At 38.9% G+C, this 19,344-nt stretch overlaps 1 protein-coding gene across 6 annotated transcripts in view; it reads left to right on the top strand.

Moving 5' to 3' along the window:
* CNKSR2 (connector enhancer of kinase suppressor of Ras 2) overlaps window positions 1-19,344 on the top strand; it is a 205,143-nt gene that overhangs the window by 25,186 nt on the left and 160,613 nt on the right. For all 6 annotated transcript variants that reach the window (XM_051794856.1, XM_051794854.1, XM_051794855.1 and 3 more), the window contains exon 2: window positions 11,794-11,957. In XM_051794856.1, the coding sequence (XP_051650816.1) occupies window positions 11,794-11,957 (164 nt within the window). The remainder of the gene's footprint in view (window positions 1-11,793; window positions 11,958-19,344) is intronic.

Here is a 19,344-nt window from a genome sequence, read left to right as displayed (position 1 = left end):
AAAATTGTTTAGGGGGCAGGTCCTGCACATTAGCACAGTTGCAGTTGGAGATGTGTAGCTGTAGCCCAGGGCTGGGACAGATGGAGGGCTGGTTTGCTTTGGGTGGACTGTACCCTTGCCAGCCCTTTCCAGCTCTGGCACTGCTACACTGGTAGTGTGCTTGAACCTGGTGGTACTCACTTCAGCCTGTTTTAATGTCATTAGTGCTCAGTGTTTGCATGAGAGATGTGTTGAAGGAGTAATAAAACCACACGCTGTTGTCAGATGGACAGTTGTTTTTCCTATGTAAACCAGCGGTGTAGCCTCTTTGTTTACAGGCACCAGAATATTGTATGTTTGGTGAGAAGCTGTGTTTTTATCTTGTAAAGTTGTTTTGTGCTAGTACAAAGATAAACCTCTAGAAACTCTGAAGTCGAAGGACACTGCTGAGAAAAACTTTTTGTTGAGCTGATTCATATGTTGCTTTGTATTGTAGGGGGATCCAATTAGTAATAAAGTTACTCCTTATAGTCTGATGTGTGGTTACAGATTTTTAGGAAACTTCAAATTCCTACAGCAGACAGCTGTTGTACAAGGAAACATTTTAGAGGAGAAAAATGGTAACATTTTAAATTTTAAAAAACAAACAAAAAAATCTGTTAAAACACAAATCAAATAAACGTTAGTTAATGCTATTTAGATCCCTAATTTTATAATGCTGTTTGAAAAATGCCTATATGCTAAGATAGTTGCAATGTGTTCTAGTTTACTTGTGATAATTGGAGCAGAAATATGGTACTTTGAGGAAAAAGTTAAACATCAAATGAACCCAAGAAGACTTCCCTTTCCTGAGGTACTCTGCAAAATGGAGTACATGTGAAGAATGGGAAGAATGATTGTAAGAGTATGAAAACTGCATGGTGAAAAAGAGTAGAAATAAAAGTAGCTGTTGAGGGATTTGCCTTTATTAGCTAGCCATCTTGAATTTCATGGAGAAAGAGAAGTTTATAGAACTTCTTGGGTCAGGGCCATGTCTCCTTGTACGTTACTTTGTACAGTATTACGGGGCTCTGAATAAGACTAGACTGGCTGGCTTCTTATGTATGATAATAATGTATTATTACATGTAAAGTGACAGTGCCACTTTTGCCTCTTGCTTTCTGTAAAGCTTTGATGGCATGTTCCTCTCCTCAAAGCTGCTGCAAAAATCATAAGGGCATAGATTTATGTAGGAAAAAATCGAGACAGTGATGGCTTTTCCTCTTGGCATTTTGGGGGAGTGTTTCATTTGGTGTTTATGGTCCTATAATCTTTATAATGCTTGGACAACATATTGAAGAACTTCTGGTTTTGGCTCAGATATTTCCTGTTTATCTCAAGATGCCTCCCATATTGGCTGAACTTCTAACCCGGAGCTTAACATCTGTCATTTTATACATCGAATGGACAGTTTCTCATCCTGTCGCCATTGGGGCTGTCGTAGGCCCCTGCAGTTGAGTGTTGTGTTTATCAGGAGTAAATGGATGTGTTCCTTTGATTTGCTTCATTTGAGGGATTCCTGATACTTAATGATGCTGAGGGTTGTTTGGCTTCTTTCCCTTCCACTATTAAAGAGATTTCTGCTGCCATTATCAGGTACACTAACTTTTCAGCACACTTCAGCATTTCTCATGTGCAAAGACCACAGCTGTAGTTGAACAATGTGTTTGTTGTAATCCAATAATAAGAGTCCTAAATATAACAATAATTATAACCTCTTACGTTGAGAACAATATTGATAATCAGGGATACAAATCCTTGAAATTCATAGAAATAGAGCTTGACATTGGTTGTTGCAGTGTTATCCATGTTTTAAGATTTTAAATACTTTGCAAAACTTGTATGTGCTCACGTAAAGATTTGGCTTTGCTGTACAGATGGGCATAACAGAAGCAAAAAGCACCCAGAGAAATATGAGTAATTACATTTATCAACAACTAAACAGAATACTCTGGATATTATTCTTGTAATTAACAAGTCTAACTTGCCATAATAAGCACTGATTATAAGTAGTCTAACTGATTTTATTGAATATATGCCCTATTGGACACTGCACCCCATTCGGTCTTGTGTATCTTTAAATCATATTTGTAATTAGTCTACATGTACACTTTTGGTCTTTCTGTCCTCTTTTTAAAATTCAATTTTCTTTTTTTCAACGAAACCCTTTGAAAATTTCATCAGTGTAAAATTCTTTGTAAAGAAGAGCTTTTGATGAGCCATGTATGATCCACAGAGTTGTGATGTTTCTGCAATTTGCTGATGGACAGAATAGCCATGTATTGCCAACATGGTCATGCAATTAATATATCCAGGTCTAATAAGAGTCCAGAGTCACAAAAAGAGAGTGTTTCTGTAAGCACAGAAACAGCAGACTCTTCAGAGTTATATTCCTTGAGCAGGATTTAATTTTTAATTGCAAAATTCATAGTGGCTTGAGACAGTATGTATTTAATCTCAAACTTCTGTTTTGATCCATTGCTGTCACAAATACGCTCTTTGACTACCAGATTCTCACCTGGCATAATGCCATCTCCTCATTCACTTGTGGTTTTTCCTTTGACCAACCTCTGGCAAGAACCTTAAAAAGAACAGAGCAATATACAAGGTCTAAATATTCTATTTCAATTCCTCACTTTTTGTATCTCTTCAGGAGCCTGGTATGGCACCTTCCTTATTTACCTCATGGCTGTACACAGTACCTCTGACCTTGTAAACACAGTCCTGACATTTGTAATACCTTTGGGAGAGGCTGATTTTAAGTTATGTTGCTGCTTCTCATGTTCACATCTTCTCTCTTTTGAGTTTTTCATTTTACAAACTTTAAACACTTTTCTGAATGTAGTAGTATATACACAGTGGATATAAAGTGGGTTTTTTAATGTGCTGTGTTTCTCTTTCCTTGTCTAAAATAGTAGTTTTTCGTTAGCAGTACCTCTCAGCTGATGTTTTGACTATGAACTGTTGAAGGTTTCTAGTAAAAGATACATCTACCCTAATATGTGTGTAATCAAACGTAATCTCATACTATATTCTATGAGTATGCATGTTATAATTGAGGGACTAATTATTAGGATCTTCTCAGTAATTTTTAACATTTGTTTTTAATGCTTTTGGAATTTTCTTTTGCTCTACTGTAGTCAGAGAGATGTGGAGAGGGAGTAAGAGCCAGAATAATTCTGTAGAATGAGGGACAAATATGTTTTGCAGTTGGAGGGCTTTCACCTGAAACTGCACATAAACAGTGCACAGAGTGACTGTCCAGCTCTTTTGCAAATACTGCTGTAATCCGGGCATTTGGCAATTCTTTTTTTCATTAATCCTGTACCCATTTGTAAATCTGCCTGCAATAAATGTGTTGGATTTTTTTCCAGTTTTAAATATATTGTAATGTTTTCTCAATCTGTAATGAAAGCTGCTTCTGGTGGTTTATTGAAATCCTACCTGCAGTGCTCCTCTGGGAGGGGGTGTATCTTTTTCACGGCTGTCCTGTCCTCAGTAGGCATTTGCCATCTACAGCACTTGAAAGATTCCGTTCTTTGCACCATCTTTTGGCACTGATAACTGTGACATCTGTTTGTCACATATGAAGCCCGGGAGGTGCTGAAGACCCTGGAGCACTGAGCATGCCTTACATGAGCATCCCTTACGTGGGCAGAGGAGAATTATCTTTGCTTCTCAGGTGGGGAAGCGGCTGGCTTGGCTTGCTCACAGTTTCTGTGGTGACATTAAGACTGAGGGACATATGCCCACCTCCTGTGTACTGATTGCAGGGAAACATGGCCTTTCCTAGTCTTGCCTCTCGTGCTCTGGTTCCAGGGAGAAAATGTGAGTGGGGAGAACTGCCCTCTGTGGACTGCCTGCAGTGTCTACGCCCCGGAGCAGCTCTCTGGTTGAGGTAGAAGAGAGGGAGTAGTTTTCTCCTTGGTTGTCTTGCTCTTTGACATAAGTACACCTTGTATTTTTGTATAATTGAAATGAATAGGCCAGTAGCCTACCAACCCTGGATTAATAAAGCCTAGGTGCAAATGCATATGTCATAGCAAATTGTTTGAAGTCATCAGGAATTCAGCTGAACATTTAAGTTTGAAACATACTGATCAGTAAGTAACTGATGTGCAGTTTCAAAGGTGGTCAGTCCTTAAGAAGAGTTGGCTTAAATTTAATGCGTATTTTATAGTGAAGAGAGGGAAAACCACAGTGATTTTAGAGGTCCCTTCCATCATGCTAGTTTAGGTAAAAGTGTTGCAAATAATACTTTACAATCTGAAAGGGCATTGAATAGTGCTGCATAAATGCCCAGTTTGTATTAAACTCTAGTTTACTTTTTTTTTATGACTTGTTAAATGCTGTGCTACAGGTTGAATTTGTATTTGTTAAGGTGTAAAAACTGATAGAGTTCAGGTACTCTTTGTTCAGATTGAAAGAGGAATTTGTTGGCTTTATAATTAAAGAAAAAAAAAGCCTCAGACCTGTCTTTGTTTGGGTTTTTTTTTGAAAGCTCTGTGCCTTTCATGCTATTGCTTTTCAGTAAATGCTTGGTTTACAGAACAAGGAATTGCCAAGGGAAGTTGTCAGTTTGCATCCCAATTCTGATATACCAGGGGAGTAGAAAAAATACTCCCTTGTCAAAGTTTCAGGTATGATAGTTAAACCTGTAATGTTCATCACCTTTTCCTTAACCACAAACTGAAAAGATGGCTAATAAGGACACAAGGTCTTTTATTTTCACTGTAGTTTTCCAATCTTAAAGAAAAATTCTTTTGCCACCAATTTGGGGAAGGATATTATACCTAGTTGGCTTTTTAGAACTGTGTCTTCTCATGTGTGTCTGAGCAGATGATTTCAATTCAGATCTAGCCATATAAAAAGTCTGATTTAATAACTTTTAGTCTCTTAGAGGTAGGAGAAAAGGTTGAACTGCTTGCAGAGGAGGAGCAGACTGTGGAATCAGAACCTCAGGATATATTTAATGGAGATGCTCATTTGAGTTTGAATTACCACAGATGTACATAACCTGTTCTGACATTGAATTACAGGGCAGTTTGTTGGTTATTGTGTTTCAAAAGATAACCTGTTACACACATTAAAGTAAGACAATACCTCAGAGTGATCATGAAGTGTGCCATTGTGTTATTAGTTAGGAGATTGCAGACATGGAAGATTTCCCTGGAGGGTCATACTGGATCTTACAGTCTTGTTCCAGAAATTCATATGAATTAAAAAAATGAAATTAAACATTTCCTGATCAGTTTCTATGGTGCTGTTGTAATAAAAGGAATTAATTACACAGAAATCTGTCCAATTTTGCATCTGTGAACCATTAAAAATTGTTAGGGATTCGATGAACAATGACTAGGCCCATACAAGGTAGAACTCAGTGACAGAGTAGGGGGAAAAAAACAGCTCCCATATGTTCTACTTGCAAGCAAAACTTTTCTAAAAAAGCATTTTTTTTTTAATGTTGAAAGCATTGACTCCTCTGCACAGTTTCTTTTGGAGGAGCTTTCTTGTTTGCTGGTTTTTATTTGTTTATTCCCACAGGTGAGGTAGAGCTTGCTTTAGACTTAATGTAGAGAGCTGGTCCTTTTCTGTTAATGCACAGAGTAGTCCATCTGTGTACATAACACCTCAGGGATATGCCAGCTGACAAAGATGGGCAATGTATTAACATCTTAAGTGCTCTTGTAGGCCCAAATCAAATGCAACATCCTAAATGCTCTTGTAGGCCTCTCAAATTAAACACTCATCACCAGGTAATGAGTGTATAATGGGATCTGGACAGCATTGCCAGACTCCATGGCTGATAAGCTCAGGTGGAAAGCATGTGGGGCAGGGAAGTCCTTCTTGAGTAGTTAACATCCCTGGAGGTCTGTGTTGTTTCTGGAATTCAAGACCAGGAATCTTTCAAGAAAAAAAAAAAGTTATGCTATATGATTGCCTTTAAAGAGTAGATTTAAAAGGAAGAGGACTATCATCATGCTTTAACTCTCTTATTACTAGAACATCTGTGCCTTTATATATACTCAAAAAATCTTGCAGTTATTTTGGATGAGAAACAGAGTTGTTGAATACAAAACTATTGCTTGTGTATTGACATCACAAAACCTGTTTGGTGTCCTGTGGGGCCTTACACATCCGGAACATAATCACGAACCTGACTTTTGGTCTTTGGTCACTGTCCTTGAAACGTCCAGTACTGCTGGGTGCTTGACAACCTTAATCTCACCCATGGCCAGGAACAGGGAGTAGTGCATCAACCTGAGTTATTTGCTGGGATTCCTGTGGTACGTGGGTTGGGTGACATCCTCTCATATGATGGAATCTGGGGGGTAGAAGCAGAGCAGAACTTGTTAGCTAGAAAAATTCCTTACTACATTGAGGTCAGGGGGATGCTGGAGTTGCTCTTAAGAAATTTTTCTTTTCCTTTAGCTTCCACTCCAGGCACCTGGTGTTTTTGGTACATCTTGTCCTGTCCAAGTTCAATGGCGTCATCAGCTGGGAATGCCTGTTCCCTGCAGCTCTCTCCTTTTGATTTGAAGGCAGCAATGTATGGCCAGCTGTTGGCAAACAGAACTTTGTGCTGAGGCTCTGGGGACAAAAGGTGTGGATGAGGAATGTTGGCAGCCATTTTGCATTATTATTATTATTATTACTATTATCATCATCATCAATAATAAGAATTCTTACCCGTGCACAGTTTTGTTCACAAAAAAAATTGCTGCTCTTTAATTTAGAAACAAAATGATGGAAATAAATTACTTTAAAAGAATGTTTAGGGAATAAGGAGAAGTATTTGTGGCAAGTTATTCTGAAAATGTCATGCAACGTGTGGTTAAATTATTTTGTTCTTTCCTGGTTGTAGTTTTTATGAAATTGGTGAGTCAAGCAATTGTCAGTAATATTTTTGTTGTCTTAAACTTTTCTCTTACTCTGTAGGAACTGCGTGCATCCTTCTAGATTACATCTGAATGACAAAAATACATAGATAGCAGGAGAAGGAAGAGTAATGCCTTTATTTAGAATTATATGTCAGTAACTGTTTGTTAAGTGCATCTGTCATGTCCTATTCTGGATATGTGTTTTCCTAGTGTCTTAGCTGGTAATTCATTTTTTTTGATACCTGATGACGATTATTTTAATGTTATTCTCATTCAGCAGTCTGTGTAATCAGTGTGGGACTTAAGTTCAGGAATATGAGAAGTACTTACTGCCCTCATTTTTAGTCATTTAGCAAAAGCACATCTATGGCGTTTTTTTAGTACATTTTTTAAGGTGAAATATGTGTTGTCAAGAATATTGATTTCTTTCAAAAAATAAATGCCATTATACATGGGACTGTGCTTGTAAAAGAGTTTATGCAATTAATATATCAGATGGAAAACTTGGACTGAGAAGGGCTTTGGGAGAAATTATGTACAAATATGGATAAATTAAAAAGGCAGATAATTCACATCAGATAATTCAATATAATGGTATCTTGTGTGTGTGAACAAGTAAAGGGGATTCAAGAAGATTTGACAAAAATTATTTCCTTTTGCAACCTAAATTTAAATGTCTGAATGAGTTCCTACAGCACTGTGACTTGGGAAATGGCCGTACTTTCTGATGTTAGGCAGAGGTGAATACCTGATTATGATTTCTGCTTGTCTCTTTGCTAGTAATGATGAGCATTACCTAGCATGGAAGAGAGAGATGGCAGCATTCAGATGAATTGAGGACTTGCGTTGAAATGCCTTGGGAATATTCCGGACTCATGATCTTTGATGTTCTGAAGCAATGTTGTCTGAAAAAAAGAGATAAATTAAGATCTTTTCCCTCTGCATCACACTGAGTGTGCACACTATGTGGCAAGAAGTCGTGCGTGAGCAGTCGTGGATCACCAATTTTTGTGCTCTATTAATATCATGGGACCATTTAGGTTGGAAAAGACCTTTAGAATCATCAAGTCCAACCATTAACTCAGCCCTGCCAAGGCCACCACTACACCATGTCCCTAAGTGCTATATCTGCACATCTTTAAAATACCTCCAGGGATGGTGACTTCATTACTTCCCTGGGCAGCTTGTTCCAGTGCTTTACAACCCCTTCCATGAAGAAATTTTTCCTAATATTCAATCTGAACCTCCTCTGGCACAACTTTGAGGCCATTTCCTCTCATACTGCCACTTTTTACTTGGGAAAAGAGACCAGCTCCCATCTCACTACAACCTCCTTTGAGGTAGTTGTAGGGAGCAAGAATGTTACCCCAGCCTCCTTTTCTCCAGGCTAAACAACCCCAGCTCCCTCAGCTGTTCTTCATAAGATTTGTGCTCTAGACCCTTCGTCAGCTCTGTTGCCCTTCTCTGGACACACTCCAGCACTTCAATGCTTTTCTTGGAAAGAGGAGCCATAACTGAACACAGGATTTGAGGTGTTACCTCACCAACACCAAGTACAGGGGTCAATCTGCTGGCCACACTGTTTCTTATACAGGCTAGGATGCCACTGGCCTTCTTGGCCACCTGGGTATGCACACTGGCTCATGTTGAACCTCATACAATTGACCTCGGCCCATCAATCCATCCTGTCCGTATCCTTCTTTAGAGCTTTCCTTCCCTTCAGCAGATCAACTCTCACCCAGCTTGGAGTCATCTGCAAAGTGACTGAGGGTGCCCTCGATCCCCCTCATCCAGATCATCAGTAAGGATTTTAAACATGACTGGCCCCAACACTGAGCCCTGGGGAACACTTGTGACCGACCACCAGCTGAATGTAACTCCATTCATCACGAATCTCACCAAGGGCCCAGCCATTCAGCCAGTATTTTTACACAGCAGAGAATGCACCCATTCAAGCCATGAACAGCCAGTTTTTCCAGGAGAATGTTATGGGAAATGGTGTCAAGGGCATCTACTCAGTGGGTCACGCTGTTACAGGACATCAGGTTGGTCAAGCAGGACCTGCCTTTCCTAAACCCATGCTGGCTGGGCCTGATCCTCCAGTTGTCCTGTATGTGCCATGTGATAGCACTCAAGATGAGCTGCTCCATGACCTTCCCTGCACAGAGCTCAGGATGACAGGCCTGTAGTTACCCAGATCCTCCTTATGGCCCTTCCTGCCGATCAGGGTCACATTTGCTGACCTCTAGTCAACTGGGATCTCTCTGGTTAGCCAGGACTGCTGGTAAATGATGGCTTGGTGAGCACTTCCACCAGCTCCCTCAGTACCCTTGAGTGGATCCCATGCAGCCCCACAGCCTTATGTGTGTTTAAGTGGTGTAGCAGGTCACTGACCATTTCCCCTTGGATTATGGGGGCTTCATTCTACTCCCCATGCCTATTTTCTAGCTCAGGGGTCTGGGTACCTGGAGATCAACTGGTTTTGTTATTCAAGACTGAGGCAAAGAAGACATAAAGTACCTTAGCCTTTTCTTCATCCTTTGCCACTTGTTTCCCCCCACATCCAATAAAGGCTGAAGATTGTCCTTAACTCTTCTTTGGTTGCTAATGTATTTATAGAAACATTTTTTTTCTTTTATGATGCTAGCCAAATTAAGCTCTAGTTGGGCTTTGGCTCTTCTGATTTTCTCCCTGCATAGCCTCATGATATCCCTGTAGTCCTCCTGAGTTTCCTGCCTCTTCTTCCAAAGGTTATAAACTTCCTTTTTTTCCTGAGTTCCAATGAAAGTTCTCTGTTCAGCGAGGCTGGTCTTCTTCCCTGATGGCTCAACTTTCAGCCTGTAGGATTTCCTTCCTGAAGAATGATTTGAGCAACTATTTGATTAGAAAGGGAAATGAAGGGAAGGCATAGCTGTGAATGCTTGATTAACTTAGACCTTTAAGTGGCTTTGTTTTGGAGGCAGAAAGTCAGGTGACAGATTCTAAAAGTCTGCCGGAATTGAGGACTTTCTCCTGTCTCTTGAGCCTGGAGTGTTTGTTTTACAGCATATTTGTGTGTGGTTTATTTTTGGTGTGTGAATTCTAGAGGTTAAAGCCATGTGAATCTTGTGCTGGTGTATTGTATCAGGGACAGAGTGTGGTTGACTCTTGTCCCAGGGCTGAGCCAGGAACAACAGGCTTGCCTGGTACTGGGACATCCCTGCCTGCAGCACCAACATGTTCCTCATGTGAGTCTCTTTTGAGGTGTGGCTACACCCTAAATGGCATGAATGAGAACCAAAAATGCAACAAAACCAGTTTCAGAGAAGCTTTATGCTATAAATTGGGGCTTTTATAACTGAGGCTCAGCAGTCAAATCAATCTTTTATCCTCCGTGTATCTTCAGATTTTTCAGATGTTTTGATAAGCAAGTGAGAATGTTCTTGGTTCCTTGCAGCCTAATGTGCAGATGTCTTTTCAATGTTAGGGATTATTTGACCATCAGGAAGGTGATATCTCTCAGGAATCAGCTAAATTAACATATTCAGGGTTTTGTCAAGTCCTGTTACTCGGTAACAGTCTTGTTGATCCATCAGAAGGTATTCAGACACAAATGTTAAATCGACCATCAAATACTCAAGAGTCTAACTTATCCCTTTGATACAGGGAAGCTGCAGAGCCTCCCTGTACTGGTCTAGCTGTCTTAGGCAAAGATTGATGGGGAAGAGATGCGTGATGGATTATCTCACATTCTGCAGTGCTCTTTGCTCCAGGCTAAAACGTGTAGTCAGCTACATGTCCTTAGACTGTTAATCAAACTGAATAGCTGGAATACACATGGGCCTCAAAGCAGGACGTGGTTCTGTACAACCCTGCACTTGGCCATGTCCTGAGCAAAGAAGATGTGTTGCTTGGCCTTCTACAATATTTTTTGGCGCAATGGGCTTGTTTCTGCTCCCTGATTGCTCTGTTCTGAGGAGTGCACCCAGGTCTTGATTTAAGTGGCTTTTCATGCTCAGTAAGCATTTGTGTCCTGTGACTCTGTACAGGTTCTGAACTGAGGTACATTGAGTTGGATCTGCTACTGTAGTTGGGGTCCAGTTTATGCATTTGCAATGCTGCCACCTTTCATGTTCTCTAGAGCTCTCTGCAGCTTGTTTTAGGGGCTGGCATGTTCTGTGAACTTCAGATGGCTTAGCAGTGCTTTTGGAGTAGGGGAGGGGCTGTGATGTGGCGCTGCCATTTTTGTGTTTCACCACATGGGGAACTGTAGTCAAGTGTCCTATGAAGAGCTGGGTTCCCAGCTGAGGGCATCTCCAGCAGCCTTTCCTTATCATGTGACCTACCATGGCAGAGCTATGTTAGAAGGGAGGTTAAGTGGTGCTGACAGCTAGCCAATCCTGGATGTATGGCATTAAGCATAGTCACACTTTCATTATTCCGTTAAAATTTGTCTCTTGCACAGAAGTTTTCCATGGTTTTCAGTCTTCTACAGTGCTGTAATAATCAATAACATGTGTTGATACGCTGCACTGGGTAGGATACATGTCTTCCTCCCTTCCATTGTTGCCTCTTCTCCTCTCCCCTTCCAGATGTGATGGAGGTGTTGCTAACATACTTATTATTAGGGGCTGCCAGATTGACATTCATAGCACAGTACACTACAAGAATTCAGGGCTTTGTTTGGGGTTCAGGAGTATTGTCCACAGGTGAAAAAACTATAGCTGTCATTGCTTTCCAAATCTTATGATTTCTGGGCAACATAAAATTTTTTGAAATGTTAAAATATTTCTCTTGAAGATAGGACAAGTATCCTCTGTTGGCTTGATTTTTGGTTCCAGCCTATTTTTAGTTCCTGTGGCAGTACAAAATGTTGCTAAGTTTTGTCTTCTCTTCTTCTGTCCTTTTGTTGCAGGTCTTGATGATTGTCTACAGCAATATATAAAGAACTTTGAGAGGGAAAAGATTAGTGGCGACCAGCTGCTACGAATTACTCATCAAGAACTGGAAGATCTTGGAGTCACACGAATTGGCCATCAGGAGCTCATCTTGGAAGCAGTAGACTTGCTCTGCGCACTGGTAAACTTCTTGGGGCAAAGTGGGGAGGAGTGAATGGTGTTTGCATATTCACATTTTGCTACTCAAATTGCTAGTCCTAAAGACTGTCTAAGTAGTTCAAGAAACTCCTGACATGTAATGGACAAACAAGTTTAGCATTTTAAACCAGTGCAAGATAAAGAGCAAAATCTATTGATAGGATGATATTTGTTAAATAAATTGGCATTAGAGATTTAAGGCTTTCATATATGTCTTTCTAGAATGAAAGTTTATCTGAAATCACAAACAAACTAATCTGGGTTTGATTTGGAATGTAAAACAGTGAATGAAGTAATTGAGTGCTGGTTGCCCTTTACAAAAAAAATGTTCTGATATTAACCATGTCATTTTTCACTGATCCTTTCATGCAAATTATGTTTTAGATGATTATTTGAGCTTGGTGAAACATAGCTGCTTGTATTTCACAGTAGAAAGTATTAAATACTGAAATAATTAGCTTATGTGTAAATAATACATAAATTTTTGATGGAGCATACAGAGGGATTTTGGTAATGGTCTTTTCAGTCAGGTCATGTCATGCATAACTGGGATTATCTGCTTGGTGAGAGGTGTGGTGCTGACTTCTCTGTTCTTATGAACTTCTAGTATGTGCCTGTAAAGATTAGTGATAAATTGGGCACACTGTCTGGATTCTCTGCTGTAGGAAGGATTGTGAACAGCCCTGTTAAGAAGTACTTGACTGCCTGAAGTGGTGTTTTGTGGATTTTTAATGCACACTACTTTTTCAAGCCTCAGAAGGAGCTTTTAGAAAGCCGAATCTGGGTAGAGGCAATCAAAGATGGTAGGATAAAAGGCTCTTCAGAAAGGCTTGTGGGTTCTCCATATGGAGCAGCTTTTCTGAATACCCTGTTATTGCATCTTTGGAAGATAGATGTGAGGGGTAATGAAAGGAGAGAGTGAAAAAAAAATAAAAAATCCAAAAATAAAATAAAAAAAGGGGGAAAACTTTTTCATAAGGGAAGACATTTGACTTTAAACTTGATTCTCTTTAGAGTAGTGTTTCTAATAACGTTGCAATGTGGTTCAGTGCAATAAATTAACTCATTAATTTGTTTTTTAAATAATGAAGAAGTTTCAATCTTATAAAAAATGCTACTGGTATAGAAGGGAACATAAAGAGAGTTATTCACATAGTACTTTTCTCATCAGACAATGCAACAGAAAACTTTAATAAACTTAATAAATACTTTAATTAACTGAGATGGATAAAGCATTAGTTAGGGTGAACACTGATGACCATTTTTCCCAGTCACACAAGACAGACAGATTGTGGTTCTTTGAATAATAAAGTGTTTTTACAGAAAAAAACCCCTCTTGTTTATTAGCTGAAATTTCTTTTTTCCTTGGTATGTAATTACAGATGTTATCTTTAAACAAACAAACAAGACTTGTCTTTGTAGCTCCCTTATCTTAGGCAAAAGTGTATGGAACTAAGCTGAATATAAAATAAGGAATTTGTAGCAAAGGCTAACACTGCATCCTTAATGCATCCAGCAAGTCTCTCCTTCCTGGTCCTTGTTGCACATATAGTGTTTTCTGTTTTTCTGAGTTTGTCTTAAAGAAAACTTGATCACTGAAACACAATAGCATGTGTTCAGATCACATCTTCTAATTTAAGCTGAGGTTTTTGCAGTCTCACAATTGGCTCCTGATGGCTCCTCGGGGATACAAAATGTGATTGTGATATTGATTTTAGGGGACTTAATTTGAATTTATTGTTCACCAATCAGATAAACCTCTTAGAAAATTTAATTCAGAGGCAATCCTTTTGGCTGTACTGGTCTTATACTTATGGGCTTTTTTTTTTTTATTGCATCAGTAAGTATCTGTCCTGGTTAGGGCTTACCTATTCTTCCGATTTGACTCTAATGTTAGATTAGAGTAATTGTTCAGGAGAATATTAAGCCTGTGACTCTCCAGTCTAGGGTAACTTCTAGTGCAGGTAGCCACTATGCTATGGCTTTTTTAATGATCTGATTATTTTTTTTTCTGTTTCACTGGAGTTTGACAGAGGTTTCATGACAGAATTTAGCATGAGTTACAAATGTATGATCCAAGTGAGTTTACATCTGTTTGGATGCTGGAGATGAGGGGGTAGAAAAGTAAAGTTAATTTTGCCTTGCAAGCATAATCCCTGATTGATGTGAAAGTAATTATTAAAAAACTAAAGGATTGTTACTTCTGCTTCTCCTCCCCATTCTCTCTGAGTTAGAGAGTGACCACCTAAATGATTTTTGGCATCAAGGACAACTGAGTGGACAGAACCACCTCCCACTATTCATCTATGTTCCCACTCTGCAGTGGAGACTTACCAGTGCAGAGTTACTCTCACTTAGGAAAGCTTCTACAATGTTGATAGCTGATGGGGTTTATTCCTGACCCCCTTCCCAGCATTTTTCAAGGGTAAACTTCTACTTGTGTTTTCTGCCCTGTCAGCTGTGGACATGGCAAGTGGCAAACCAGATGCCTTATGTCACATGTCTGTAGTTCACGGGGCAACATTTTCTTCCTGGGGGAAAGTGGAGAGCCTGAACAAGCATATCTGACTGGTTTGGAGAGAGCATGGGACCTCCTTAACCCAGATGGAGGCTACTGAACAGTGCTAAACAGACAAACTGTTTGCCACAATAATTGCTGAGAACCAGTTATGATTGATAGCACTATTTAAAGGATGTTCTTTACTGGGTTTTGACAGAAGGTGGGTGGGTGGCTGTGGTCTCTCACACTATTCCCCTCCTGTCATGAGCACTTGCAACAAATGGATCCTCCAGTGTTCGTTAGCTGAACAGAGGACAAGTGGTGGCCTGTGCTATCCATCTTTAGTAGAGTCTCTCTTGGCTGCCAGCCTGCCATACTGTGCTCTTGACAGGAGAGCAAGCATTCAGGGGGTGAGATTCACAGGTGTTCTTTTCCTGTGGTGCTTCGGAGAAGGGGGAATAATGTTTTTGCCCAGCTGCTACTGCTGTTACAGGTCATGCTTGCTGATAATGGTGGGGGTGTGCATACCACGTAACCTCACTGAAGCTGAACATGCTGAATCTAATTAATGGGGTCTGTCTCTTTCCTCTCTCCTGTCTCCCACCTCTCTCTGAAGTTGGGAGCATGTTCAATAGGTTATCATGCCTTAGTGCAGCTTTGTGTTTTATGAAATCCACATGTCAGAAAGGGCAAGATAAATGAAATGTTCTTCGTGCTTAAAAGAAAGAAGTAGTGAGGTCTGTGATGGTATTTTGTTGCTGCTAAGAGTTTGTTGCGTGGTTTTCAGTCAGTGAGAAACACCATGATGGATATATGCCCACACAGTTATTTTATTTCTCACAAGACATGTCTCTTGTTCTTCCCTTTCTGTTTAAACTGGAACATGCAGCTGAGATTGCACTGGTGGCATCAACAGGTAGATTTGTCCTTCATGTGGACGTCCATTTTAATTCATACTCACAAAATCCCCCAAAACAATTAACATCTCAAAACTAGTTGAGAATGGTAAACTAAGAAACTGCATGTTCAGCTCTAGAGATACAGGAAAAAGTGTACTGGGTTAGGTACCACAGTATTTTCTCTTCAGACTACTCCCAGGTTATAAAACATACAGTTGTTCATCAGTTCTTACAATTACCATTTAGATTTTAGCTTCAGCATGATCCTTTTCAGTATGTGTGTGGCAGTGAAGCTGGTCTAAGACTGCTTTACATTTCATCAGTAAACAAACAACAGTGTAGCAGACCTTCATCCACAAATAAAATGTGATGAGCCTTGTTTCCTTGACGGTTGCTTTAAAAACTGGATGTGAATGAACAATGCCAACAGAACGTAAATTAAGGAAAGATGGGGATGATGCTTACAAAAAGAGAAATGCATAATGAAGAACGGATTACTTAGATAATGCCATCAGATCACTATATATCAATGTTCAGGTTTGGAGTGAATCTGGAGGTCTTGTATCTGCTACTGTACCTCACGGGGCTGCAGAAAGCAGAGAAATGCGCATAATTATTTTTCTATCATCTGTTTGTCAGGAGATGGATTTTTATTTATCATAACTGGGTATGGCCATATTTTGCTGAGTGTCCAGACTCTAAATTTTATGTTTACTTGGTATCATATTTTTCCCTGACAACACTGTGCTACTGTGCTTTGCCTCACTGCTTGGAGAATACAAAGACTGAAGACTGCACAGGCAAACATTGCTTCTTTAATCTCTAAGAAAATGATCTAGTTTATCTAACATATCACCACAATGCCTTGATGCATGAGGATTCTTTTTTTTTTATTTGCTTCTCCAAAATACCTTGTTCATTTCGTTTACATGAAGATTAAATTAGATTCATTTAATTCTGAACATATTCAAATATTTTTTAAACAGAAAGCTTAAAAATGGAAGATATTTTGTTCTGGAAAGATAAAAATATTTCAAAAACTTCACAAATAATTTTTGGATGCTTTGAAGTTTTCCATAAGCAAAGAACTTCATAAGTCCCTGTGAATTTGCAAAATACTTCTTCAGGGAGTCTGCATTTGTGTAGAATAGAGTTTGGTTAAACAATAAAGTAAAACAGTTTTTTTGCTTTATACAGCATACTGGTTTCAGTACTAGTTTCATGCTAGTTATTTAAATCTGCTATGGCTGTACAGGAATTTATTATACACTGTATATTTGAATCTGTAAAGCTAGAAGATTGCAGCAGATGAAATAGCATTATTATTTGGCAGAGAAAACATTGGTGTGCACTAACGGCATGAAATTACTTATAATTTACCACTAACACAAAACATTTATATGCAAATGAATGTAAAAAATAGACCTACTTTACCCATGAATGATTTGATTTCTCTTAAGAATTATGCCTTTTATCTTAATTTCATCTTCCTGCCATTTCTCACACAGAAATCTTTTCCTTTGCACTTATCACTAGTCAGGTCTGAAAACTACTTTTGTCAGTAACAGTGACTATTAGACTTAATCATCATAGTGCTAAATGAGAAAGACTTGATTTCAGAATGGAGATTTGTATGTACTGGAGTTTGGATTTAGTGTTAATATTCTGCCTGCTCATAGCAGAAAAATTACTTACCCTTTTCACTGCTGCCCTTTGCAAGTTAAAGTTCTGCTTATATATCATATGCCTTCCTGTCTTCAGCCTGAGCTGGCTTAACTGCAGAGAAGGAAAACATTGAAGTCCATGACCAGATCAATAAAGCTAAGGAATTAAAGGGTTTCTATCAATAAAGCTAAGGAATTAAAGGGTTTCTGATAGCTCATATAGATCACATTAAAAATGCGTTAGCAGATCTTTTACGTCGAAATGCAGTAAACCCTGTGGTTTGCCAAAGACAGTGAATCTGTCTGTATGCAAAGGGTGAACATCCTGCCTCTCATCAGTCTCAGACTGATAAGTCATCAGACTTATAGCATGGTTTGGGTTGGAAGGGAGCCTTTATAAAAATCTAACCCCCTAGTTAAAAGCAGACTGAAGGAAAAGAGCTGTTACATTGTAAAATGTTTTAAAGAAGTAGTGTGTTCATAACAATTACTTAATTCCTTTTTTTAAAGAAATATTTTAAACTGCTGGTTAGCTGTTTAAGACTTTGTGAAATGCATATAACTGAATATGTAACTAGTAGTTTCAATTGTGGAGAAGTAAGAGCACTTGACTGACTAAGGACAAAATTACATGAGAAAGTAGAAAAACAAAAAAGTAATGAGCACTTGGTGTTTCAGAGTCTGTTGATTGAATAAGAGTAAGAAGAATAGTTTATATAATTGCTCTATTAGTGCTACAAAGCGTGACCAGGGCTTGGCTTTTTGATGTGTTGCTTGATTGTGCTGTAGAAAAAGAAGGGCATTTTTCAAGAAAGGGGTTAATGATGATGATTGTGAAGCTTTCCAAGGTTCTGCAGGGCTATAAGTATCATGCACCTGAGGTTTTTTTTCTGACTGTAAACATTTAGGACAAATATTTATACTCTTTGAAACCCTTTGCCTTTTAATCAGTGTATGTTTAATAATTGCAGTAAATGATACTTGAGCTATCTGGGTTTTTGTTCTTATCTACTTATTCTGTGTTTATGAAACAAATGTGTTAGGATCATGTGTTGTGCACTTCTAAATTACCCCATATGTCAGTGCTATTTGAAGGAGAGATAACCTTAGTACTGGCATTTTGTGACGCTGGAAGAAGGGCCGTTAGAAATATATGTTGTAGGCAGATCTGATGAGGTATAAAGTTACATAAGGCACCTTCCATATGACAAGCTGTGATATCAGTTGCTAGCAGCTTTAAGCTGGTAAGCTATCTGCCTCAGTTTGTGGGATGTGTTCAGCCAAATGTTTTGGAGAATGAGGCTCAAATGCTTCTTTTTTCATTTTTAAAAACAACTTTGGAGATGAAGTTTGGAACTTTTCTTGATGAATTTTTGTCCGCCACAAATTTTAAGGTGTGGTTTTGAAGTGGCTGCCATGTGCTGTGGTATCATGTGATGCTGGTTTGATTATTCCTTTAGAATTTTCCTTAGGCTTCCTGAGAAATGAGGATTCCGTGAACTTTACTGTTTCCAGGCTGTTTGGTTAAAAGCAAAGAAATGATACTCAAGAAATAAATATGAAAGATGAAAGCATTGAAAAATAGTGAGGAGCAGAATTAAACTAACCTGAGGTGATTTTAGGTAAATTTCTTAGTGGCCATGTGATATTCTTGCCTAAAACTCCTGTGTTCAGCCTGTGAATAAGTGGAAAAAGCCTTTTTATTGCATAAGAAAGAAAAATTATTATTACATCTTTGTGATAGTTATCCATGTTACTGAGAGATATCAAATATAATTGAGAAGTTGCACTTTTTTACACATAATTTATTACTCAATACAGCCATCTAGACTATAAAATTTGTCTTCTTAAAAGGTTGCCATTTTTTTCCTTCTTTAAAATACAGTGTTTGTGTGTGTGATGACAGACATTTACCAAACAAAAAATAACCTTTACCTTCTCCAATTTATACAGGCAGTAGAAATTAATTGATGTGAGCACTGCTATCTGCTCTGCCTGCCTGTGAAGATGCTGTTTTTATTTTCTTTCTGCCTCCAAGCACCAGTGTTAGCAGTAGGATTTTCAGTTCCCATCTTGTGTCTCTTCAGTAAGAGTTAGCACTGGTCACTGCATGCCTTTTTCTCCACTGGTTTCACAGCTTTCTGGGCTGAGGAGAAGAAATAGTGATTTAGGGAGGTAGACAGTGGGACCACATACTCATTTCTCTGTCTTGAGTGTTTGTAGGAGCCAAACAGTATCACTGAACTTGATGTGATGTATGTGCTTGATGACATGTAGGTATTCATTGTTGCATAAAAGTTGTGATAG

This window comes from Manacus candei, unplaced genomic scaffold (assembly GCF_025592945.1).
Source record: "Manacus candei isolate 608988 ecotype Guabito, Panama unplaced genomic scaffold, ASM2559294v1 h1tg000041l, whole genome shotgun sequence".
Classification (NCBI taxonomy): domain Eukaryota; kingdom Metazoa; phylum Chordata; class Aves; order Passeriformes; family Pipridae; genus Manacus; species Manacus candei.
This window is presented reverse-complemented; position numbering and strand designations above follow the sequence as displayed.